General features: G+C 51.7%; 1 protein-coding gene across 1 annotated transcript in view; it reads left to right on the top strand.

Moving 5' to 3' along the window:
- Positions 1-461: 461 nt before the first annotated feature.
- The window catches only part of LOC117871922 (tumor necrosis factor receptor superfamily member 16-like), a 48,395-nt gene continuing 22,211 nt past the window's right edge, over positions 462-26,645 (top strand). Inside the window, exons 1-2 of the mRNA XM_034759757.1 lie at positions 462-723; positions 24,795-24,927. Coding sequence (XP_034615648.1) covers positions 664-723; positions 24,795-24,927 — 193 coding nt within the window. The 5' untranslated portion in view covers positions 462-663. The remainder of the gene's footprint in view (positions 724-24,794; positions 24,928-26,645) is intronic.

Raw genomic sequence — 26,645 nt, 5'->3', positions numbered from 1 at the left:
ACACACACACACAGGCATTTCCAGCCGCTGCAGCTGCTGCTAGCAAAGCAAACTTCCCCACTTCCCTTTTGCAAGAGAACTTCCTCGGTTCCTCTTGGGGAGGAGGCTGAGATCCTGGGTCTCCCCAGCCCGAGCTCGGGGGGGCTAAGCTAGGCTCGCTCGTGCCAAAGCTCGCCCTGGCCTGAACCCCTCGGCTCCTTTACCGACCAGCCTTGGGTTTGGGGGTCCGTGGCTGGAGCATCTGGAGACGTCTCACTTCAGGGTAGGGGCTGATGCCAGACACAACAAGTCCTCCTGCGGCGGCTGCTTTGTTTGGGGGTTTATTTTTGTAGCAGATCGCCGTTCCTGCAACGTGTTTTGTGTTATTATTTTTACTGCTAGCTCTGCACACACACACACACACACACACACACACACACACACACACACACACACACACACACACACACACACACACCCCCTCTCTCTCTCTCTCTCTCCCCGGACTGCTAGATGCGGCGGGGTTTCTCTTAACTTTGCATCAGCGCCCCCCCCTTCCAAACAACAGATCCGCTGGATCAAAGGACGACCCCCCCCGCACGAGCCCTGCATTTGCTTATTAACTGCAAAGGGGGCAGGGGCCGAGGCGGCCGGGACAGACGGACGGACGGTGGAGAAGCCGAGATGCAACTGACCAGGGTTCCCCTCTGCCTCGTACTGCTTAGCCAGCTCTTCCCTGGCAAGGTGAGTGCCCGGCTCCTCGCCCCCCCCCGGCCGCTGGCCAGCCTGGGGAGCTTGTGTGCTTTACAGGAAGGGGGGGGGGGGGGGGGTTCGGGCGACACTGACCTGGCCCGTGGGAATCAGCGGGTTGGGATCGGGCTGCAGCCTTTGGAATCCAGATTTCACACACGCGCCCCCCCCCTTGCACGCCCACACACACTCACTCACCCCGCGTGCAAGGAAAGAGTGCCGTGAACACTAGAGGAAAGCGACGGGGTTTTTTGCCTTCCCCTGCGATTTCTCTGAAGCGCCCCCCTCCCCTTGCTCCAGAGAGGTCAAAGTTACCCGGTTTCTCTGATCGCGGGAGGGAACGGTGAGTAACATCGGTTTGCATTTTAGGGCGGGGGGGGGGCTGAGGATACGACCAAGCGCAGCCCCTGGATTATGCATGGATCTCCTTAGCCTGTCGGTTTGCACGGTTTACAACTACGTGGGGCATTACAGAGCGGAGTGGGTGCGTCCCACCCCTCCAGTCCTTTAGTTTTTGAAGTAGATCGAAGGGGTTTTGCCACCGACTTCGTTGGAGAAGGGGAAAGGGGTTGGGTTTGGGTTTGGGGCTGGGCTCGGCTGTCACTTACCTCCCTGCCAACTTCAGCTAAACTCAAACGGCCTTGGTTTATGTGAGAGCAGAATCAAGCTGCTTCTCACGGATCAGAACCAGAACCAGCCTTTGGTTTGCATTGGTGGCCTGTGTTTCGCTCTAGCTTGATTTTGTACTGGACAATCTAGAGATCTCACAGGTGGGCAAGACACTGAGGCTGGCTCTCCATCTCCCCCATGTAGACCCATCAACAGCTGCTTTGATTTTGCCCCCATTGGGACTGGGGCTGAGAGCAGAATCCAGCCCTGTGTGTGTGTGAGAGAGAGAGAGAAAAGCAATGCGAGTCCCTCATTCATTCTTTCCAGTAAATTTCATGTCAGGATTAATGTGGAACACATTTTCCTGGTCTGGAATTAACATTTTTGTGCAGCCAGTCTCTGTAATTATGCGGTCAGCCCGTATAAAAGCTGCATTTATCCTCCTATATCCTGAGGAGGTAATTAACATTGCATGGCTTCATTTTTCTATTCTTATTAGTTGTGACTCAGGGAGATTTTTCGTTTAGTTGAGGAGGGGCTATTGTTGGGTGGGGTGCATAAAATAAATAAAATAATAGATGCAGTTGTAAACCATTCTTTGGGGAGGAATTGCTTGGTGCAGGAGTGACTGTGAAGCGGGGCTGGGGTTTTAGTTAGACTCCGCTTTGAAGAAGCCTTTAGGGAACTTGTGTTGTTTTTGTTTTCAGACCAATGCTCAGACTGGTTTCGGAAGGGCTGCTTTTATAAACCTGGGGAAAATGCGCAGAATCACATCTCTGTCCTGCTGTTCAGGCTGGGTGAGATTGGGGTGAGGGGGTGTCAGCTGGGTCATTATTCACTTTGTAGAAGATAGTGGGTTCACAGAGGGATGAATTTGGCCTGTTAATTTTTACCAACAAGTAGTGAGAGATTTTTCATTAAATCTATCTATCTATCTATCTATCTATCTATCTATCTATCTATCTATCTATCCCCATACACCCCATCTATCTATCTATCTATCTATCTATCTATCCCCACACATACCATCTATCTATCTATCTATCTATCTATCTATCTATCTATCTATCTATCCCCACACATACCATCTATCTCTCTATCTATCCCCATACACCCCTCTATCTGTCTATCTATCTATCTATCTATCTATCTATCCCCACACATACCATCTATCTATCTATCTATCTATCTATCTATCATTCCAGCCTTCTTTCTTTCTTTCTTTCTCAAAATTCTCTGACCTGTGTTATGCACAGGCCAGAGATGATCATAGTGGTCTCTTAAAAACTGCGGGCCAAATTCTCTGCCGGTGAGAATGCTTCCTTGACTTGGGTGGCATTTGGCTGTTGACACCAGCGGAGAATTAGAGCCTATGACTCAAACTCCCATTAGAGGCAACGGAAAGACTCCCCCCCTCCCCCCCGAAGACTTTAATGGGAATTTTGGATCAGGCCCATGCAATCACGACAGGTGCTCATGGAGTTGCACACATCCATAAGACACCAAGCTTGTCCTGAGGACTTTACAGTCTAGGGCCCTGGCCCACAAGGAGCTGAGCACTTTCAGTCCATGGGTCTCAGCTAAACGCTGGCTGACATCCAGCCAGGCCGGAGGATGTTCAGCTCTCGTGCCATGAGAGGGAGTGCTGGTGTTTCTGGCTTGTCTTGTCACTGGCCTCCAGTAAACCCAGTTTGATCCACACAGGAAAGCCTCAAGCCCAGTGACGTGAGCTCAAAGGTTCTGTTAGTAACCACCGGGTGTAGGACCCTCGCCTGCAGTACACCAAGGGATTCTTTTCATAGCCCATCTTTGCCTGATCTCTGGGGTCTCGCTCTCTCAGTGTGGACAGAAAACAAATGAGCTGGTTTTGTGGGCGGAGGTGGGGTCAGGACTTTCCTCCTGCTTCTATGTAAAGAGACCTCTCAAGGTTCGGGTGAGCAGCAGGGACTCAAGGCAGGACGCAGGCAGGGGGCTTTATAAGAGCGCCCTGTAAAGTCCCATGTTGGAATGAGGTAACTCACCATGGAGAGGTAGGGAGCAGTGCACCCCCCCCACCCCCACCACCTGGCTTATACCTTGGCAGTCTGGCCACAGAGTGGCAGCAAAGGTACCCACCGCTGGCAACAGCTGGTAGCATCCTGGCCTAAAGGCTGGTGCAATGGGTAACACACACACACACATACACACACACTTTGTTATTATCACCAGAGGGTTGCACACTTTATTGCTTCTATAGGCCCAGTGCACACCCCACGAGCTCCCAATGTCTCACCCCCCCCCCCCCCTCTGTTTCGGGGACTTCCCCCCCCCCCCCCGCCGTGCCAGGAGCTCTGGGGGCCCCCATTTCTTCTCCTCCTCCCACACCAAGGTCCCTCATGCCAAGGGCTCTGTGTGCCCTCTTCCCCCATACCAGGGTCCCCCCATTCTCCCCAAGCCCTAACTGAGAGCCGAGCCCCATGGTGCTAGGTGCTGTAGGTACACAGAGTGAGTGATAGGCCCCGCCCCAAAAAGCACATGCCAGAGACCCATATAATCCAGCAACCCCCCCCACACACAGTGAAGGAGGGACCCAGATCCCAGCCAGCTGGCTGCCAATGCAGCTGGACTCTGCACTTCTCATGCAAGCAGAGGACGTGAAAATCTGGCACTGACGGTGAGTGCTAAGCCCGCAGCTTTTTGGAAAATACGGCTCCTAGAACAGATGCCCTGGCTGTGCACACCAACACATACTGACGCAGGCACACGCACAGTCCGCGCGACCCCACCGCCGCACTGGACGAACACAGCCGAGTTGCACAAAGAGCCCTGACACAAACACACCCGAGCTGCTAGCAAATAGGATAGTGGGCCAGGCCCAGGGCTGGTACAAATCGCAGAGTTCCACTGAACAGAGCAGGGCTGCTCGACACCTGCCGAGGGTCTGTACACACACACACACTGTGTAGATACACACACATAAAGCTCTGCACAAAGAAACACTGAGGTTGTTTCCAGGCTCCCAACAAAACATCTCCTTTTCAAGGGAGATAATGATTTCCTGCCACAGGCGTGTGAGCTCACTGCCCGCCCCCCTCCGCACTTGTAACAGCTTCGCTGCCCCATATAAAGAGTATATTTTCTTCTTCCTTGGCCCGTAATTTTTTTTTTCGGAGGGTAAACGAAACTCGATCCTTGCAGTAGCCTGTAATTTGCCGGAGAGTCTGTGCAGCCACCGCCGTGTAATCCCTAATGTGATTTCCTACGGCAGAGCACGACAGTTTACACAACACACACACACACACACACATGCATCCCATTCACACACACTGCCCCGCAAACAATCGCATGCACAGGCACAGATGACACCCCAGCCCGAACTCACATTTTTATTCCAGAGCCCACTTCCTTTATTGCAGGGAGTGACATTTTCCTATTCATAGAATCTAGGACCCTCTGGATACAAGGCCTTGCATATATCCTAAAATGGAATCAACACAGGCACATAGATGCCACCAGACCGGATCAGACCCGAGGTGCATAGTCCAATACCATGTCTCTGGCAGGGACCAGCACCAGACAGTTCAGAGGAAGGTATAAGAACCCCACAGTAGCAGATGTGGGATAATCTGTCTCCCACGTGAGGTCTCCTCCTGACCTCTAGTAATCAGAGCCCTGAAGCAGGAGGAATCGCACTGGAGGGACCTCAGAGAAGGTCAGTAAGACCTGGCCTCATGCAGAAAGTTGAATGGCCTTGGAAGTCCAGGGGAGTCTTTCCATTGATTTCACTGATCTGTGGATCAGGCCCGATATGTCGAGCTTGGTTGACATGCGGGAGACATGCCAACTGGCTAGCAGTATTTCCAGGCTGCAAATCCAGCAGAGGGTTATTTAGGCGGATGTAGTGAGAATAGGAAGGGTGTGTGTGTGTGTACAATGGGATGAATTTAAGGCTGACTTAAGCAGCACTTACTGACAATGAGTGCGGTTAGATTTCCAAGGGGAACTGATGCAAGCCCGATTAACTGAGGTTTTTTTAAAAGAGAGGGCACGCTGTTAGCATTGGAGCTGTAAGGGACATATGCTGCACCAGGCTCCGAAGTAGATTGGATCTATCTCTGACTTCTCCGCCACTGCAATTCTCCCTTGCCGCTTCGATGCCACATTGAAATGAAGATGGGGGAAGGATGCCGGGTGACGTTTTGTACTGTCTGGACTGGAAATCCCAAAGCGGGAGAGAGCAGACTGGGTTAAGCAGGGTCCGAATAGGTACATGAGGTCCATACAGAGCCTTTCGTGCGATGTACATGCAGCGCTCCCGGAATGCAGCCACCTCTGGGGTGCAGGGCAAAGAGCAGGCTTGAGCTGAGGGAAACCTTTGCTCTAAGGGATGTGGCCCTGGTTTTGTTAATATCCCTGCAGAGCGATGGAATGTCTCCCTGCCAGTAAATGACACGGAGCTCACTTAGAGGCCCGGATAGTGGCTGTCTCTCTATTTCCGTTGCACAGGGCTCAGCACAATGTGGTATTGAGCCTTGCTGGGGTCCTTGACAGCTGCCATAATATAATAATCGACCTCTGGAGGATGAGGTCTGGACCAGTGACTTCGAGGGAGAGGGGGTGAAAAGCAGGCTGGCTTTCTGGACTCAAGGCGAGAGGCATGTTCTGCTCTGAATCTCTTGTGTTAAACAGTCCTGGGCTGGGTTAAAATTAATATCTTACTAATACTTAGCCCTTGTATCTGGGGCTGTCAAAGTGAACGTATGCTCCCAGCTCACCTGGGAGGCCGGTGGAAAATGCTATTCCCACTGCGTAGATGGGGAAACTGAGGCACGGAGTTTTTGAGCAGCCCAAGGCTGTAGCAGGTGTCCGTTGCCGAGCCAGGAATAGAAGCCAGGTGTGCTCTGATGTTAGCCACCAGACAACACTGCCAGTAAAGAACACCCCCACGCGCTCGCTCTCCAGCTGTTTCATTCTGTGGGCAGCGTAGTGAGTTGTTGTTTATTACAGTGGTGGCTAGCAGGTCTCCCAAACCCTAGCCCAGTGTGCTAGCCACTGGCCAGCACCGGCTCTCATGAGCCAGCCTCCCCATCCCCCGCTTCCGGAGTCCTCGCCTACTGCTTGGTTCTGCAGCAGTTTCGGTCTGCAGGCTAGTAGATCTCACATCCCATTCTCCATGTCTACAGCAGGCCTTTTGGCCCCGTTTCCCACTGCTTGTCCCACCAGTTCAGCTCCACCAGGGGTGGTAACAGCAGGAAATTTGGGGAAAACAAAAAGCCTGGACTGTCCCGGTGCGTAATTTGCCCATTGATGTTGCTAGATTATCCGCTTATTAACTCTTACGCTAGTGATGTGTGAATGCTAAAAGGGGACGATGCCCTTAATGCGCAAACAGGCTCAAGTTGTACAATCCGCATTGAGATCTGGTTCTGAAACTTTCTGCAAATCTTGGGGCTGTCTGGATCCAGGCTGTGGGTTTTCCTTCAGTTTCTGGCTGTTAGCCAATACCTACATGTTAGGCGTAGCATAACCATACTGATAGCTATTAGAGGCATGGTATTAATATAGCAAACATGATTTATCTAAGTGTTGAGAAGCTATGTTACCTGAATGTATTAGAATCATAGAATCATAGAAAATCAGAGTTGGAAGGGACCTCAAGAGGTCATCTAGTCCAACCCCCTGCTCAAAGCAGGACCAATTCCTATTATGTTCCTTCCCCACAGTTCTGTTCACCCATGTCAGGTATCCACAACACTTCGCAAAAATTGAGTCCGAAAATAGGAAATTTGGCAAAATACATGAATGTTCTGCCCCGGTACAAGCTGCTTCCCGGAAGGAGGGGTCTGCGTGTTTCCTTTTCATATCATGCGGCTTTGTCTTTAGACAGTCAGTGTGGCTAAGTTCGGTATTTGGTCTCTTGAGCATTTTTAAGAACGAACTGCGCATGGCCAACAATTGGCGACACCTTTGAGTCAATAGGAGACATAGCAGAGCTTCCTGTCTCTGCCACCGATGTGTTGTTTGACCCTGGGCAAGTCACTTCTCCTTCCACCCGTTGGCTTGTTGATTTAGTCTGCAAGCCCCTCGGAGCATGGCATGGACAAGGAGCCCCCAGTCTGGGGCGTGGTCTCCAAGCACTGCTGTAGGAATAAGCAATAAACATGCGCTGGGTATTGATGGCCTCCTGGCTTCGTTATTCCCGGAACACCCCAAACCTCAGCGTTAATCGCGTTTGGGCAGCAAAAATGAGAGAGGGGTTGGAGTGAAGAGACCGCTGCTTGCCCCACAGCTGTTCTAGCCTATTCGGTATTCTGTCCTCGGGCACCACAGTACCTAAGGCTTAGGGGGCATGTGAAAGTCAAGTCAGAGTAGCTGTGAAAAAACACAGCCCTGACTGCCAGACCTATGCCGGCCGCACCTCCAGCCTAGATGCAGCTGTGCGGATCCGTAGCTAACGTCACCCGGTCGACAGAGAAACCCCTTCTGTTGGGCTGTGTCTACACTAGCCTGGCAAGACCGACACAGTGTAGACACGCCCCGAGTATAAGCGATGTGACCGGGAGGTCGTGTTCTCTCTCCTCTCCTTGCAGCAGCAGGGTGTTCTGGAGGACTGGATGGGGAGTTCATTGAGAAGCGTGAGGTCGAGGAGGACGCGGGGGGGGGGGGGGGGCTGCTATTTATGGCTCAGACATGTCACCAGCGCAGTGTGGATAGCTGCGGGGGTGCTTACCCGGCTTAGCGCTTGGGTGTGAGGCTGTGAGCAGTGGAGGGGCAAGGTATTAGCAGTGGAACAGGCAAGTAACAAGTTGGGTGAGACTGGCATGGGGAGGGGGACACCAGTCATGTAACAGGTCGGGTGGGAATAGCATGTACATGGGCGGTTCTGCTGGGGGTCCCCTCCCTTTGCCAGTCGGACCCTTCTTGTTACTCCGCTGTTCCTCTGAGAGACGCTTCCACCCTCCGCTATTCACACACCTGCCAATCACACCTGATTAGGGCCTGCTAAGAAAGAAAGAGCCACGGGAAAGGGTGGGGACTACGAGTGCTCACAGGGGCTGTGCAATACTCTGTGCATGCGCCTGGAGATCAGGAACGTGTGATGTGTGCGCACGCCTGGAGATCTGGAACGCTCGGTATGCGCATGCCGGGCGATCAGGAAAGCTTGGTGAGTGTGCGTGGAGATCAGGAACGCTCGGGGCGTGTGCGTGTGGAGGTCAGGAACGCTTGGTCGAGCGCATATGTGGAGATCTGGAACACTCGGTATGTGCGTGCGTGGCGATTAGCAACACTCAGTGAGCATGCGTGCCTGGTGATCAGGAATGCTCGGTGAGCGTGCATGGCGATCAGGAACGTGCGATGCCTGCACGTGCGTGGAGATCAGGAAAGTGCGGTGCCTGTGCGTGCGTGGAGATCAGGAAAGTGCGGTGCCTGCGCGTGCGTGGAGATCAGGAACATGCGGTGCCTGTGCGTGCGTGGAGATCAGGAAAGTGCGGTGCCTGCGCGTGCGTGGAGATCAGGAACATGCGGTGCCTGTGCGTGCGTGGAGATCAGGAATGTGCGGTGCGTGCACGTGCATGGAGTTCAGGAACACCAGTGACAATTTTCACAATTCCTTTTCAGGATATTTTCCACCTGCTAAATGTTCTTTTCCCCCCACCCTGCATATTGGCCGTTTCTTTTTTCCTACCCTCCATATGCAGACCCCAAAATCTTGCATATTCGAACGTGGGCGCTGAACTGTGTCCAAACCAAGATCCTCCGCTGGGGCCAACCAGCCCAGCTCCAACAGTGCTACGCCCGTGTACACCAGCCCACAATGCGGGCCATTTGGTTTGGATTTCAAAATGTTGATGTGAGATGCCCCATGTTTGCTCAGAAATGGGGCAGATTTGACATGAACAGAGTTGAGTGAACATCTCTGGAAATTTCACAGGGCGGTTTCCTCTGGAACTTACCGTTTCTGCCCTTAATCGCAACAAGATGAGGGAAATCTCCAGTGCTGAGCTTTGCAGAGTTCATGGGGAATAGCTCGGAGAACAGCTTCCCCCGCAGTCCCTTCTGATCTCACTTAGGCAAACATTTACACACAAGCTTAACTTGAAGCCCACGAGGAGGAGCTTGAAGTCGGTGGGACTGCTCCCCTGCCTAACGTTAACAGGGCCACACAGAGGTGTTGGGGGGACCTAGGGTGAAATTGGAAACTGACCCCCCCCAAATAAACCCCCGAACCAATCAAGAATGCAAAAATACTAAGGAGAGGTCCAGAAGGTGGGGGTGGCAAACAAGCCAACCCTGGACTTATTCTGCATAGGCAGTTTTGGGTCCCCCCTCCAGGCATGGGGTCACGTTGCCACTCAGGTTTGGCCCAGCTGCGCCATCGGGATGGGAGGGCAGCTGAGCCAAACCTGAGCGGTGCTGTAACCCTGTGTGTTGCTCTGTGGGGGGGCCCTCTCAAATAGGGGATAGGGGCACTGTGGCCAGCTGCCCCACCCTGTTGGGCGGCCCTGAGGCATGTGCAGAAATCATTTGCAAGACTGGAGGCTTAGCCAGTATCCGAAATCCGGGCTCTTTCACTGAGATGCCACAGGCCGGGTTTGGAACAGATTATTCAAGTACTCAGCCCCCACAGTCAGGGTCAGATGTTCATAAGTGCAGACCCCCTGATGAGCCCGGCTCTTTGTAAAGCCAGCCGAAGAGCGAGGGTCTGGAACAGCTTCCCGGTAGGAGTTGTGGGGCAAACGTCCTCGCTAGTTTGAAGAGGGAGGTTGATAAATCTATGAGCGGGACGATATCATGGCGTGCCTGGTGCTAGCAGGGGGCTGGACTCAATGACCCAGAAGGTCCGTTCCAGTTCTGTGTTCCAATGAAAATCTGTTCCCTGTTCTCCGGCCACACATAGAAACGCCCAGGAAAGACTAAGTAGACAAGGCCCCAGTATAAGAAACAAGTAGTGAGCTGGGGGGGGATCCTCCATCTGCTTTATCCATCACAGAGATGTAAAAAAAAAGGGGGCCCAAGCCCAGCGATTAGAAACAAAGCCCCACAGAAGGGCCAGGCCTTATAAATGATTAATATAATTCCCGCTTTATCCGAATGCTCATTTTGCAGAACGCCTCTGCCCGCGCCCTTGCTGAGGGTGGTTAACTCACCAAATGAGACAACCTCTTGCTTCAGCTGCTATTCTATTGATTTCAAATCCTCCTTGTTTTTAACACTTTTTCTCAGGTCAGGAAAAGCTGCGGGGGTTGGCAAATGGAGGTTTTTTAAAAAATTACAAGCGCCGCCTCTTTAAGAGAGACTGGGGCACGGTGGTGGTGGTGGTGGTGGTGGTGGTGGTGAGGGGAGTTCAGCTTTAAAGAGACAGCGCCGAGTTCACCAAGGGGCCAAGCCCTCAGTTGGTGTAACTGGTCATAACTTGCACTGACTTCAATGCAGCTGGGCTGATTTACATCCGCTGCAGCCCGAGGAGTTTAAGCCCCAGCAGGTCTTGCATCTCTATTCTGTTTGGCACATGTCCCGCTGATCGGCCCCATCTGTTCAGGTTTGCAGCGGGTGACAGAGGGTTGCATTACCCAGGAGTTCGAGTGCAACACAGAGAATCCAAGAGACTCTAATCCCAGCCCTGACCTCCAGCCAGAGTCACTTGATCTCCTTGTGCCTCAGCCAGTCCAGCTAGAAAATTGAATCAAACCCAAAAGCAGAACTTTACTCAGGACCAGATGCCGCTTCGGAGCAGAGGTTCTTTGGGTCCATAGACGCCAAGGCCTGCAGTTGTGTCCACATCGAGCTGGGATCTGGTTAGATCTCCTCAATTAAGCCAGGCTGGTATTTAAAGGGGAGACCTGTAGGGAAAACCCAGACTGCTGTGGTCAGTGGGGTGAAAGATTGAGTAGGTGGTGCTGGTCCCTCTAGGGCTGTGCCGATCTCCCTTTGATGTTTATCTGGCCCCCATTGCTGTAGTAGCCAGGCACTTCACAATTGGTAATGTATTTATCTCCACAGCGCTCCCTGTGAGGCAGGGCAGGACTATTAACCCCATTGTGAAGATGGGGAGCTGAGACACGGAGCAGCTAAGTGACTTGCCCAAGGTCACACCGGAAATCTGTGGCAGAGCTGGGAAATGACCCCATGTCTCAGGTTAGCACCCCAGCCGCTGAGCCATGCTTGCTGCTTCTTCTATTTGAAAGATGAATTGTAAAACAGAGCCGCTTCTTAGGTACCGCTTAGTGCTCCGTCGCACTCCGCAGTGGAGGAGGACCAGCAGCCAAAGAGTTAACCGAAAATCTGAACACCTGGATGTAGCCAGAAGGGCCTTTGCAAACAGGAGGGGCAGTTAGACATTGGGGGCTCTGTTGCTCTAACAGGACTGCCTTCTGTTTGAACGTTCCCAAACACATGGACGCTGACAAATGTATATTAAAGTAAAGCCACTGCCCTCTGGATTCTCTCCCTTGGAGAGCCCAGCCCAGGCCTCCTCCCTCTCCTTTCTTGCTTTATTTAGGCACTGTGCCTTTAAGATGGCCTTATGATAATTAACTGTCTCCAGATGCATGGTGCCAATTAATTTCTTTGTTCTTGGATTCAGAGGGAAAATATTTAAAGGCCCGGCGCCTCTTGAAAGATGCAGCCAGCCGAGTTCCTGTAGCAAATATGGATCAAGTCATTGTAATATGATCATCCCATAAGAAAAGGGGGTGGGGGAGGGCTGGGGAGAAAGGTTTTGGCTTAATTAGAACAGGCTTTGACTCCGAGCGGGGAAACAGCCAGGGTTCCACCGCTCAGAACAGTGTCGTTTTGTCCCGTCAGCTGGGATCTATCCAGCCATGGAGTCTCACTTTGTGCCCACCTTCCTGGTTCTTAGCCGGGCTCCTTTTTGGGGAAGGAAAGAGGCCTGCTGTAGAGCTGTTACTGTTTCTAGACAATCAGCGTGCCCATACTCTGACTGCTGTTAATAGAGAGCAGGGGTAGGCAACCTATGGCAAGCGTGTGGAAGGCGGCACGCGAGCTGATTTTCAGTGGCACTCACACTGCCCGGGTCCTGGCCACCGGTCCGGGGGGCTCTGCATTTTAATTTAATTTTAAATGAAGCTTCTGAAACATTTTATAAACCTTATTTACTTTACATACAACAATAGTTTAGTTGTATATTATAGACTTTTAGAAAGAGCCCTTCTAAAAACGTTAAAGTTTTTAGAATCCTTAAATTAGAGTGAATAAATGAAGACTCGGCACACCGCTTCTGAAAGGCTGCCGACCCCTGATACAGATACTTCAGGGGGGGAGCCATGGGGTGGACGGAGAAAGGCAGAGGAAGAACAAGGGTGTCATTTAGCCCTTCTGAACTGTAATGGTAGAGGTGAGCCTTCTGCAGGGGAATGGGAACACAGAGGGGCTGCTGAGGGCCAGGGACTGTCTCTCTTCAAAGATCCCTAGTTTGTCCCTTCTGCATTCGAGGAGTTTCCTTTTCAGCCTGCAGTTATGTTCAGACCACCCCCGCAAAGGTAGGCATGTTTACACACTCACCGACATGCATGTGCACGGAGCTCCACGCACACAGACACGAATGCACTAATATTCACATGCACACAAGTGTGTACAATGCTGCCAGCCTCGAGCAGCTACAGATCAGGAATCTGCCCTCCCAATCCTGAGATTGGTTTAAAAATCATGAGATTTAAAAAATAATAATAAAGTGGCTTCTTTTTCTTTGCCTTCTAGTTTCTGATCCTTCAGAGTCACGCTTGGGTCACATTTTCCAGCTTTTCTCTGTGACATGAGAGCCAGAAACATACTTTTTTCTTTATTGAATGACTGCTGTGAATCTCATCTCATCATATTCTTGGAGCACAGAGACACTAGATTAGCACCCCGAATTCCACCACAAGGCTTGTGATAAAGTCATGAGAGTTGGCTAGATTCACGCACACTCAGATTCTCAGGCAGACAAGTGCACAAACAGAGAGGGAGCTACAGACACACACAGATGCTTATAGGCACGGAACGTGTGTACACACCTGCCCGCAGGTACACCAGGCGAAAATCAATAAGGAAGTGTTATTTACTCCTTCTCATAACACGAGAACTAGGGGTCACCTAATGAAATTAATAGGCAGTAGGTTTAAAACAAACAAAAGGAAGTATTTCTTCACACAACGCACAGCCAACCTGTGGAACTCTTTGCCAGAGGATGTTGTGAAGGCCAAGACTATAACAGGGGATCAAAAAGGAACTAGATAAATTCATGGAGGTTGGGCAGGGGTGGTGTCCCTAGCCTCTGTTTCCCAGAAGCTGGGAATGGGCGATAGAGGATGGATCACTTGATGATTACCTGTTTTATTCATTCCCTCTGAAGCAGCTGGCATTGGCCACTGTTGGAAGACAGGATACTGGGCTAGGTGGACCTTTGATCTGACCCAATGTGGCCATTCTTATGTTCCCGCACCGCTCAAGCCCGAGTGATTTTTCTTTTATGTGAAATCAGGAAAGAACCAAAGGCCCCAGGAGGGAGCACAGGGCATTTCTCCTGTCTAACGTGCTGCCTCAGCTCTGCTTCAAGCAAGCATAGAATCATAGAAGATCAGGGTTGGAAGGGACCTCAGGAGGTCATCTAGTCCAACCCCCTGCTCAAAGCAGCACCAATACCAACTAAATCATCCCAGCCAGGGCTTTGTCAAGCCTGACCTTAAAAACCTCTAAGGAAGGAGACAAGCAGACTCCTTAGAAATGGACAGGCACGGTACACAGACGGCACTCCCAATGGTCACATGGCTACACCTACGGGACACAGCTGCTCCAATTCAGGAGTGTTGGGAATCAGATAAGTACCTAGATAAATCATCCCCCCCCCCCCCCCCCCCCCACACACACAAACAGAGGCAGGCCCATAAGGGCAAGGGGAAAAACTCTTAGTGGTGAGCCGCCATGCAACAGAGATTACCCCGTCCGTCACCATGCGTGGGTGGGGATTGCCCAGGCGTCCCCTTCTCTCATCACCTCCCCTGCCTCGAGGACTGTGGGGTGGGAGAAGAAAAGAGGAGGGAGGCAGAGCACCGAAGCTGAAGGAGTGTGGCTGAGAGAGGGAGGGGGAAAAGCTTGGAAGATGGAGGGAGAGAGACAAGTGCGGCTGGGTCCAAGGCTGGGGCAGGAGCTATCGCAGCGAATGCTTTGAGCAGCCGCTGGACTGCTGCTGACTTCCCACCAGTCAGGCAGCCTACTACAGGCCAGCTGGGCTCAGTACGTTGCCCGGAGACCTGCTTTCCTGCAGGCCCCGGTTCCTGACAGGTAGCCTGGCTCCTGACCTGAAGAGCTTACCATCGAAAGAGACAAGTGATCTTCAAAGCGCGGGGAAAGAAGGAAACGCCAAAATATACACAACTTTTAAAGCACGTTCATCCGCCGCCCAACCTTGAGCCACCTCTGGCCAATGTCTTGTAGGCATCACCGCAGAGGTGGTCTTGTGGAGAAGGAGACGGGAACGGCTTTATGGCCCAGTTCAGGGAGGGCGTCAGGCTCAGAGGGTTGTGGAAGAAGTTGTCGAGCAGAGGGTGGCTGAGGTGTCGAGCAGGTGAGAGATGGCACAGCAGAAAGGGTGGAGCGCCCGGTAATGAGAGAGGAGAGTGAGCAAGTAGGAAGAGAGGACGGATGTCATTGTGGTTAGGGCAGTCCCTGAGCACTTAGGAGATCTGGGTGAACATCTCTGCTCTGCTACAGTCTCCCTGTTCAGCCTCCCTTGTGCCTCAGGGTCCACATCTGTAAAACGGGGATCGCAGCATGGCATTAGCTCACAGAGGTGGTGAGGCGAAATACATCCGAGATCATGAGGCTCAGATGCTATGGTGATGGGGGACAGATATGTGCGAAGAGGGAAGTGCGGCGCCATGAAGGGCCTTTAAAACAAAGGCAAGCCGCGAGGACATGCTCCTATGCCGTGCGTGCTCTGGGCACTCCCAGCAATCTGCCTGGGTGGGAAGAGGGATCAGAGGAGAGCTACAAGAATGGTTGGAGGTCTGCAGTGCGAGAGGAAACCCACTCGAGCTACGTAGCTTATCAAAAAGGAGGTAAAGAGGCCACTTGATCACGACCTTTAAGTACCGAGTATATTTGATACTAGAGGGCTCTTTAATCGAGCAGATGAAAACAGGACGGACGAGGGCCAAGGGCTGCAAGTTGAAGTCAACGTTCAAAGTGGCAGTAGGTTGGGTGTTTCTAACAGGGAGGGTGATCCGCCGTTGGCAGAGCTCACCGGGCGACGTGGTGGATTCTCCATCACTGGAAGCATTTAAACCATGACTTGGACATCCTCCCAAAAGATACACTCTAGTTCATCCACAGATGCAGAAAACGCGGTGAAATTTTCCAACCTGTGTCTTCAAGTTCCCTAGGGAGGTGGTGGAATCTCCATCCCTAGAGGCTTTTAAGGCCCAGCTTGACAAAGTCCTGGCTGGGATGATTTGGTTGGTGTTGGTCCTGCTTTGAGCAGGGGGTTGGACTAGACGACCTCCTGAGGTCCCTTCCAACTCTGATAGTCTATGATTCTATGATCAAGAGATCAGACTAGATGACCACCCATGTTTCCTGCATCAAGCCCAGACCCTTGTGCCTGAACTAGAACTTGTTCAACCCTTCTGGCCTTGAAAATCCATGAATAAAACTGAACTGCCCTGTGGGCCCTTCTCTCCGGGTCAGCGCGGAAGCCCATGGACATGCTAGTGTGTTGGGTGCGTGCAAGCAACCCGCATACCTACCTCCATCGATGGCTGGAGAGCCCCCGTCTGAAGGGCTGTTCATCCGGCATGTTTCCCCACGTTACTGTCCCTTTCCAATACCTGGAATAAACACCGGTTCTGTCCGAGGGGAGAAGGGAGCGCTAGACTCTCGTTAGCTAAGGCAAACGGGGAAGGCTTTAACACGGGAACTGAAGGGAGGAAGTGACTGAAGGACACACTTACTTAGGGAAAGGAATCACTGCGTTCATTCCATAAAGGATCTCAGTCCCTCCAAAAAAGTTGCTTTAAATCATTCCCCCTTTGGTTGAAATACTCCCTCGGGACCTTCCAAAGGACATTTCTGTTCTGACAGCTTCGGCCACTTATGTCGGCAAAACTTTTATCACTCGGGGGGTGTTTTAGTCACACCTCTGAGCGACAGAAGTTTTGCTGGCATAAATGCTCGTGTGCACAGTGCTCTGTCGGCGGGAGACACCCTCCCGCTACGCTCGTTGAGCTGGTTTTATTATGTCAACAGAAGCGCTCTCGCTGGCTACACGAGGGATCTTACAGCGGCACGGCTGTATCGATACAGGTGTGCCGCACTATAAGCTTGTAAGTGTAGACACGGCCTCAGGGTGCTATTTGTCTGAATGCTGATCCGTCAAATGGAATTTGATATTAAGGTGGTATGTGGGTGCGCTTCCTGGACACAGTTTGTCAGTTAAACACCGGCAGTGGGGGGCGGGCACCCGAGTGCAGTTGTGGTTTATATGGAGGTCCTGCATAAACTGTGGCTGTTGTTTTACACTGGGAGATGTTTGCAGGGCGGGGGGCAGTCGGCCTGTGGATTTGAAAAGGGTCATAGACAGGGGTTTAGGGCCTGAGGTGAAATCTGCATCTAACAACAAGGGAGAAAATCACTTAGTCGTGTGATTCTGTCCCCTCCATTCCTTAGGGCTACCATACGTCCGGGTTTCCCCGGACATGTCTGGCTTTTCGCTCTTTAAATAGCCGTCTGGGGGGGATTTCTAAAAATCTAAAAATGTCCGGGATTTCCCCCCCGGTCGGCTATTTATTGACCGAAAAGCGGCTGACAGGGCGGCCGAGCGCCGCTCGCATTGGGGCCTCGGCAGCCAAAACCCCTTCCCGGCTCCCCCCATCCCCTGCAGTCTTAGCACGCCGCTCGGCAGTGCTCGGGCGGGGCGGGGCGCTCCTTGGGGCACGGAGCCAGACACCTGCCCTAAGCCGAACAGCGCGGTAAGGGGGCTGGGGAGTTGGAGAAGGGAGGCAGTCAGGGGACAGGGAGCGGGTGGGGGGGTGGGGGGGGTGGGGGGTTGGGGGGGGGCGGTCGGGGGGCGGGAGGGGGGGGGGGGGGGCTGGGGGGCAGAGCTACCCCCCCAATGGAGTGTCCTCTTTTTTGAAAGTTCAGATATAGTAACCCTACATTCCTCCTTCTCCATCCACTCCTCTTGCAAGGATCTGTGAGGGCCAGGCTGTGGGCAGCCGGCGGGCACCAATCAGTCAGGGGGCGACTAGCAGAGTCAGGGATAAACTGGGGCCAGGAACCAGAGTCTTAAGGTCCACCGCCAGGCAAGGCCTGAAGCAGAAACAAGCGGGCAGCGTCTGCATCATTGCTCAGACAGCTCCCCATGCTGGCTTCCTGGTTTATATACTGGTATGAGCCAATCTATGGGCTGTGAGGGGCCGCCAATCAGGCCCTGCTGGGCGGTACTTCCGGCAGTGTCTAGCTTCCAGGGTCCCCCAGCAGATCCCCCCCACCCTGAGCTTCCAATGGTGATGCAGAAGCATTGATGGCCAGACCCTCTGGAATCCCATGTTCTAATCCCCCAAGGTCTCTGCACCTTTTTATGCCCAGGCTAAATGTGGTCTCTACAGATCACCACCACTCCTGTGGTGGGAGGAGACCCCCTCTGCCTCCTGTCTGTAAAGCTGTGGGACGTGTTAGCTGAGCGGGCAAGGGGCCATTTGCCTGCCAGCCCCCAGCTTGCCCTCCCAGCTCTGGGGTTGGGGTCATGAGATGGGCAGTGTCTGTAAAGAGAGGGGCCACTGGTCTCCTTAGTGAGACCTCTTTGTCAGACAAGCCAGGATGGTGGCAAGCGGCCTCCCCTGCATCTAGCCTCCACACCGGGTCGGTTTGCAAGCTGGAGAATGTGACCAGCTCTGCTCTAGAATTCCTGCAACCACCTGTGGGCAAATAGTAAGTCAGAGACACTGGTAGCACACAATAGACTTCTGTGTGGGCAGCGTTTTCAAACAGGTGTGCTTTACGGTCCCTCACGGGGCTTCCCAGCCCGCCCGAAGGCCAGGGAATCAACCAGACAAGGACTTCTTCTCTTATGTCACTCAGCAGTGTTTTTCTTCTCTTGCTCTCTGCCTTTTTCTTTCTTTTCATCTCTCATTCTTTTTTCTTTGTTTTCTTTCTTCCTCTATTCCTTCCTCCCCTTCTGTCTTTATGCCTTCCTCCGGTCCTTCCTCAGCTTCTTTCTTTCTTTCTTTCTTTCTTTCTTTCTTTCTTTCTTTCTTTCTTTCTTTCTTTCTTTCTTTCTCCTATGGATGTATTTGGCTCCTCCAGTCTTGCCATCATTCCCTTGGTTCCAGAGACATTCATTAGGAAATCAGGAAAGGTTGCACCTGGGTGTCTGTGGCAAGGGACTAATGCGGGGGCTTTGAGTGAAAACCTTGACAAGGCGACTGGCCGGCAGAAGCAGCCAGACAGCTGCTCCCCACTGTCCCAGTGCTCTGTCCTGAGAGCAGCCTGGTTCTTCCACAGGGATCTGTGCTGCGCTAGGTGAGATGGATTTGGCCTGGGTGCACAAAAAACATTGTGGTTTAACCAATCCACCGTGTCAGGGCAACTCTTTGTATTATCCTAGGGCCTTCTGCAGGTTTGCCCTTCCAGGTGCCATCTGAATGGCAAATACAGCTCTGTCGTTGTAAGCAGATCTGAGCTGGTGGCAGTGAACATGACTGTGTCCACGTAGCAACCATTTTCACAGCCACAGTTGTCAGTATGCTCCTAACTCCTATGGGCATACTGCTGCAGCTTCCCATAATGCCTCATCACACAGGAGACCGTGCCCAGAAAGAGTCGCGCACAGAACAGCATGTGGAGCAATGCACTCTGGGAGGCCCTACCATACAGGCTTCTGGGAGGCAGGAGAACCAGCAAATCCAGTCACACAGGAACTGTGGGGTGGGGAGTAGAGGGGTTCCTGTGAATACAGCAAAGAACAAATGTGCTGAACCATTTATAATGAGGCAACAATTTGCCGGCCCTAGGCCAATGACATTCAGCCATTCGATGAAATTAGAAGGTGGCAAATTCAACCTTGATAAGGGGAAATACTTTCCCACACAATAGACTGTGGAACTCATGGCCACAGGATGTGTCAGTGGAGCAAAGAGCTTAGCGAGATTCCAAGAGGATTGAACTCTGGAATATCGAGAGTTACACTAAAACCTCATGCTTCAGGGCTTAAGCCAGTCTATTAGAGATCAGGCTGATTTAATCAGGGGGCAGATTGTCTCACATCTGCTACTTCAGGGCTCTCACATCTTCCTGCCTGGTTCCCGTCTCTACTAGAAGCTGCAGTGCAGACAGGGCAGCAGATTTCCACACAGGCTGTGGATTTGAGCTCTAGAATTCCTGCTACCACCTGTGGGCAAACAGTCAGAGACACTGGTCGCACACAATAGATTTCTGTGTGGGCAGTGTTTTCAAACAGGTGTGCTTTGCGGTCCCCCCAGGGTTCTGCGGGAATCTGAATGATCTGGAAAATCTTTCAGTTTTAACTCAGGGAGCCATGGGGCCAGACAGGTGACCAGGCCTGTCTCTTTCACCAAGAGAAGTTGGTCCAATAAAAGCTATTAAGCCCATGTCTATAATCACCACAGTGCCATAAAAGCAGCTTTCACTGGACAGTCACTACCTGTAATCTCAGCATCATCAGAGAGATTTTTCAGAGTAGCAGCCGTGTTAGTCTGTATCCGCAAAAAGAACAGGAGGACGTGTGGCCCCTTAGAGACTAACACACTTATTTGAGCATAAGCTTTCGTGGGCTAAAACCCACTTCATCAGAGGCATAGAATGGAACATATAGTAAGAAGCAGCAGGGTTTTTTCTCCTGCTGATAATAGCTCATTTTAATTAATTAGCCTCTTACGGTTGATATGGCTACGTCCACCTTTTCATGTTCTCTGTATGTGTATATATATCTTCTTACTATATGTTCCATTCTATGCATCCGAAGAAGTGGGCTGTAGCCCACGAAAGCTTATGCTCAAATAAATGTGTTAGTCTCCAAGGTGCCACAAGTCCTCCTGTTCTTTTATCAGAGATATTGTGCTCATCAGCACAGCTTAACACAGCACTTTGGATGAGGCCAGGGCTAGAACTGTGCAAAGAACTGGTTTTTTGGTTTGCTGGCCCTACTGTAAAATCAGGGGTGGGGGTGGGGAATCATTTTAGATCCATCCCAAACAAATTTTAAAAACAATGTTCAGTGACCTGAAAAGTTAAAAAAAAAAATCATTTTGGGTTGAATGAAACATTTTGTTTGACCGGAAATTAAATGTTTTGTTTCATTTTTGAGGGTTTTTTTAAAAAGGTTTTTACATATTCTTTTTAACAACATTGAAGTACATTTCAGAATGAAGGGTCATTTTGAATCAAGAAATGAAAATGTTTCCATTTTTTCAGAATTATTTTAGTGGTTTTTTTTTTTTTTTTTTTTTTTTTTTTGAATAAAACAGTTTGGCAAATCCGACACGAATTTGTGAAATGTTTCCATCAACCTCAATGTCCATTTTTTGGTGAAAAATAGATTTGGCTGAAAAATTATGCCCAACTCTAAGGTCTTGCATGTGATCATGCTTGTAAGATTGTAAAGCACATAAGAACATAAGAACGGCCATACTGAATTAGACAAACGCTCCATCTAGCCCAGTGTCATGCCTGTGCCCGATGCTTCAGAGTGAATGAACAAAACCAGGAAATTTCGAGTGATCCACCCCCCTGTCGTCCAGTCCCAGATTCTGACAGTTGGAGGTTTTAGGGATACCCACAGCATGGGGTTGCATCCCTGACCATCTTGGCTAATAGCCATTGATGGACCTAACCTGCATAAATGTATCTAATTTGGTTTTGAAACCAGTTATAATTTTGGCTTTCACAACATACCACGGCAACAAGTGCCACACTGTGTTGTGTGAAGAAGTACTTCCTTTTGTTTGTTTTAAACCTGCGGCCTATTAATTTCATTGGGTGACCCCTAGTTTGTGTGTTATGTGAAGAGGTAAATAACACTTCCGTAGTCACTGTCTCCACATCAGCCATAATTATATAGACCTCTATCATATCCCCATTAGTTATCTCTTTTCTTAGATGAACAGTCCCAGTCTTTTAATCTCTCTGTGTATGGAAGCTGGCCCATACCCCTAATCATTTTCATTCCCATTGTGTAATGGGAGCAGAGTTAAGGTTACCAGGGTGTTGCTGGACTTTAAGGGTACCCTTAATATCCTTTGGGTTTTTTAATGTTATAGGTAATCCACATGGCTGAAGTTTGGCAAAGTTGTAAGAAACTGTAAACAGGATCGTAACTGCCAGCTCCACCTTTAATTCAGAGAGCGTATGTGTGTCTATACAAATGCACCTTAACTCTGCTCCCTAGGAGATGGCAGTAAGTCCCTGGGATTATCTGCATGTACTGCAGTCACTGAGTGAGGTGTAGCTGTACTGAATGGTGGAGGCATTAGCTGGTGCACCTAGGAAGTGGTATGATTGTGGTATAAAGGAACTGGAAGGCTGTGCGCCTCTGGGTGTGTGCATGTGAGCTTTTCTCTGCAATCCCTGTGCATATGATCAAAGGAGAGAGGTACCTGTTGTACCTTGTGAAATCCAGTATGCCTCATTGCCACGCTGAATGTGCCTGCACAGATATGTGTGTGCAGGTCAGATGGTACTTTTGCTGCTGACTCCAGAGCTATCTATGTCTCTGACTCATTCCCCCACCAGGTTTCACCCATTGGTGGTTGTATTCTTTGCTCTTTACACAGCCAAGAAACTAGGCGGAAACTACTTTGGCCCATTTGGTTCCCATTCTGTGTTAACGAAACATACAAGTCAATGCAAGGCCTAGCTACCGGAGCTGGGTGAATAATGGATTTCTGGTTCTCTGGCAAGTCCAAAAAAATCAGGTGGAAAGAATTCAGCTCAACCCAAAACTGATTTTTATTTTTTGGAAATTTTCAGCGCACTGGGCAAGTGGGAAAACATTTGGTTTTGGGTCCAAAGAAATGTTTTGTTTCCATTTCAAGCATCTTTACATTTTTGACGGTTTAGTAAATAAAGGAAATTTTGAAACAAAACGTCGTTTTGACCTGGAAAAAATGGAAACGGTTTGAATTTTTAAAGATTTTCTTTCAACCACCACAATTCGTCGAAGACCAGACAAATTTGCCAAACATTTCAGTGTCACTGAAGCTAAGGTGACCAGACAGCAAATGTGAAAAATCGGGATGGGGATGGGGGGTAATAGGAGCCTATATAAGAAAAAGCCCCAAAAATCGGGACTGTCCCTATAAAATCGGGACGTCTGGTCACCCTAGCTGAAGCTTCATTTTTCGCCCCCGAAATAGTTTTGTGTGAGAAATTTCCCCAAGCTCTCCTAGCTGCTTACACACGTCTGCTCTGAGTGGTAGCTTCTAAAACATAGACCACAATGAGCGCCAGGAGTGCTCACAATCTATTTAAAGGAACGCTACCCTATTTTCCTATGCACCGCACCTGTGTTTTCTGAACCTACACAGAGCTGCTTCCCCAAAGCTTTTGAAGTTCGCCCCTTAGGCTTTTGTCCCCGGCTCTTGTTAAATGAGCCTCCTGGCCTGGCTTTCAGCCCTTTACTCTGGAATCATTTGCTGTTTCCGGCAAGATGATATTAACCAGAGAGATGGGAGCATCTTGTGCTATATTGCGTTTGTGTTTAACCTGAGCCCACCGCTGTGTTTGTGGGTGGATGAATCAGTATGTGCATATTCGCAGAGACTTGTCAAAGGGGGGAGTGTGACTTGCCCTCCCCTGATCCCCCACTGTGAAGATCTGAAAGGAACAAACAGGCATTGTTAGAAGAGGATTCTACTCCCCCACCCCAGGGCCCTCCCTGTTTTTAGGGCCTCTTGTCATTCCTCAGATTTCTACTCTGATATGGAAACTGCTTTACAACTTCCCAGGCTTCACACAGGTGTCAGATCCCAGACAGCCATCTGCTGGGAGGAGACCCCCCCTTTGGTAGGCCCTGAACGAGAGAAGGAGGAAGGGCCCAGGAAAGGAGAGAGGAGGGTGGGGAGGGGAAGATAGATGAGGAGAGAAGCCCAGATTCTTTCAGGTACCTGGGCTACCTTGCATTCAAACACCAGATGAGGTGTGAACAGCCAATATAGTTAGTACCAGGTCTCTGGGTCTAGTCAAGAGACTTGGATTCTGGTCCGGGCTCTGCCACTGACTTACCCTGGGCCTGTGGTCGTGTTGCTTTGCCACTCTGTGCCTCAGTGTCCCCATCTGTAAGCGGGGACAACATGGTACTTTTAAGTAAGGGCCAAAACATAGATCAAACCATCCCTTGCCCCGAGGAGTTCGCAGGCTGGATGGCAGACACAGATCAGGGCCCATGCACTGCGCGCCCCAGAGGAAGGGATGGGCCACACCTCTGTTGTTAGGTGTTGAACGTTGCGTGCACGATGGGCTAACGCCAGCGTGTGGACCGGGAGGGAGGAAGGAGTGGAATGGGGGGGAAGGGACTAGTGCAGTGGGAGCAGGGGGTGCTCCATGTGGGTGGCATGGAAGGGGGCACAAGCTTGGGAATGGACGAAGGAAACAAACTGGGTGGTGGCACCGGTAGAAGGGGCGGAGAAATGAGCTTCCAGCTGCAGGCTGGGGCAGAGTCCCTAGATTCAATGGCAAGGAGGGAACCCTGGTATTTAGCCAGACCCCCCATAAAGCACAGGCCTCAGGAGCTGTGCACCCATATGGCGGCATAGCGCTTTGCGGTCTGTGGATTCAGTCGCATTATTATTATTATTTCTATGCCACTAGCACCTAGAGATCCCAGCCCAGATCAGGGCCCCATTACGTTAGGGGCTGTACAAACACATGCTGCCCTGAAGGCCTTAGAGTTTAAAGAGGCAAGACAGACAATGTCCCCATTTTACAGCTGGGCAAACTGAGGCCCAGAGCGATGAAAGGACTTGCCCAAGGTCACCCAGGGAGAACCAGTGACTGGACCCGGTCTTGTGACCACAATGCCACCTTGTGTCTTTGAAGTACTGCATGTATGGCTTGAGCATGCGCTGATAAATCCTTCAGTTTCCTTGAACCTCTAGTGACGCTGGCGGGCTATTTGGGCTATTCTAGAGTGAAGCAGGAAGGCTGGGCTGGACGGCTCTACGATCAGCCCAGATTGGTAGTCAGCGAAAGGTGTCGCCATGCAATGATGCTTAGAGACCCATGGGAGACACGTAGGGGGATCTCCATCTGACACTCCTATGCCAAAGAACCAGGCGGGCGGTCTGGGCTGCAGCAGCTGATGGGAAATATCGTTTCTCCCCTTCTGGGTCCCTGCAGGCCAGGCAGAGCTCAACCCCATGCTCACAGAGGGTCTCTGTCTGCAGCGCCCCCCCCCCCCCACGCTGCTCTCCAGCCAGCTCGGGCCCTGCCTCATTCATCTTCTTTTTCACCCTTCTCCCCTGCAGGTTTCAGCCCGCCAAGGCTGCAAGAGCGGACGCTTCACCTCCCTTGGGGACTGCTGTGACCCTTGCCCCCCGGGCTATGGGGTGGCCGTCCCGTGTGGCAGCTCCAACACGGTGTGCGAGCCCTGCAGAGAGAGTGAGTAGAGGGGACCCAAGGCGGGGAGCGCAGGCTAATAGCTGGGCATGGGAATCCCGGATGGCCCTTTTGGCCGGTATCTCGCCTCCAGCACTGCCCAGGGCCAGCAGTGACAGAGGGAGGTGCAGAAACCCACCCCAGCGGTCAGTTACAGGATCGCCCGGTTGCCATGGGGATCCTCTCTTCCCCCATCTGAGATGCAAGAGACCCGTCTCACTCTGCTCACAGCAGCCGGCCTAGTGTGCCCCACGCCACGGGGCATGGGCCGAACCCCTTGACGGGCACGCCCAAAGGGCACCCACCTCATCCCATTGCATCCCACTGGCCCCACAGCTGCTGCCGTGTGTGGGTGGCTCGGCCTGATCGGCAGGCCCAGGGACCTAATGGGTGTGAGAGAGAAGGGCAGGATGCGGGGGAGGGAGTGTGGGGAGGGGTCCTGGGATGGGGAGGGCAAGGAGATGCTGGGGGAGCTCTGGAGTGAGTGGGGGGGCTGGGGAGGAAAGCGATAGTGACAGATGGGCCCATGTAGAGAGGGAGAGGGTATAAGGAGGGGGCTTATAGGATGAGCAGAGTGCAGCACAGGAAGGGACGTCTTGTGCCCTCCAACTCCAGGCCATGTCCTCTTCCCCAGCCACCCCTCGGCCCGCTCCCCTCTGTTCCCACCCGCTATTCCTGGCCGGGGCCCACACCCGCCCCACCCAAACCCGGCACTTCTGCCCTGCAGCTGCTCTGAGCCAGAGCCACCCCCCTACCCCCTGAGCACAGCTTGTCAGCCGTCCCGCAGCTGCGTGATGTGGACCAAGCGGCTGACAACCAGCCCAGCTCGATCCCCACGTGACCTGAGCCAGGCCAGGGAGCCCAGGTTAGCATTATTCCCCCTGGAGAGGACATTCACCCAGCGAGAGGCATTTTGAAGCTGATCGGACGCGGTCCTGATCTAAAGGAAGCCACCTTCCAGCGTCAGCTTCCTGTCCGTTCAGACGCGCTGCTTGGGTCAGTCGCTAAACAGACAAGCCGTGTCCGGGACTGGCTCAGCTGAGCGAACCGTACCCCGTCCCACAAGCCTGACCGAGACAGCTGGGGCCAGTGCCTGGCTGGGAGACCTCCCCGGAGCCTCTGCAGTCAGCAGGAGAGGTGGTGTGGGTGACACTCCACCCTTCGAGTCAGTTACTAGCACTGTGCTGCCTTTCGAGTGAGATGTGAAACCAAGGTCCTGACCACCCATAGTCATTGAAGGTCCCAACTCCGATAATCACATCCTGTCTCTTTAAATCCCCCTGCAGCTTTTCACTTCCTATTCTAAACGATCCGGAGGGGTGGAGAGCTGTTGCTGTGAGCTGTTCAACAGCTGCTGTGTTCCACCTCAGAGGTGGCTGCATTTCATCAGCTGATAAAGACATCCCGGCGTATAGTTCATCAGTCCGTTTGTAAAATGCTTTGGGCCGTATAAATGCAAGCTGGTTCACATTAACGCACCCTACTAGAGCAGGGGTTCTCAAACTGGGGGTCGGGACCCCTCAGGGGGTTGCGAGGTTATTACATGGGGGATCGCGAGCTGTCAGTCTCCACCCCCAACCCCGCTTTGCATCCAGCATTTATAATGGTGTTAAATATATAAAAACGTGGTTTTAATTTATAAGGGGAGGGGTCGCACTCAGAGGCTTGCTGTGTGAAAGGGGTCACCAGTACAAAAGTTTGAGAACCCCTGTACTAGAGGG

This window comes from Trachemys scripta, chromosome 2 (assembly GCF_013100865.1).
Source record: "Trachemys scripta elegans isolate TJP31775 chromosome 2, CAS_Tse_1.0, whole genome shotgun sequence".
In the NCBI taxonomy this organism is placed as follows: domain Eukaryota; kingdom Metazoa; phylum Chordata; order Testudines; family Emydidae; genus Trachemys; species Trachemys scripta.
This window is presented reverse-complemented; position numbering and strand designations above follow the sequence as displayed.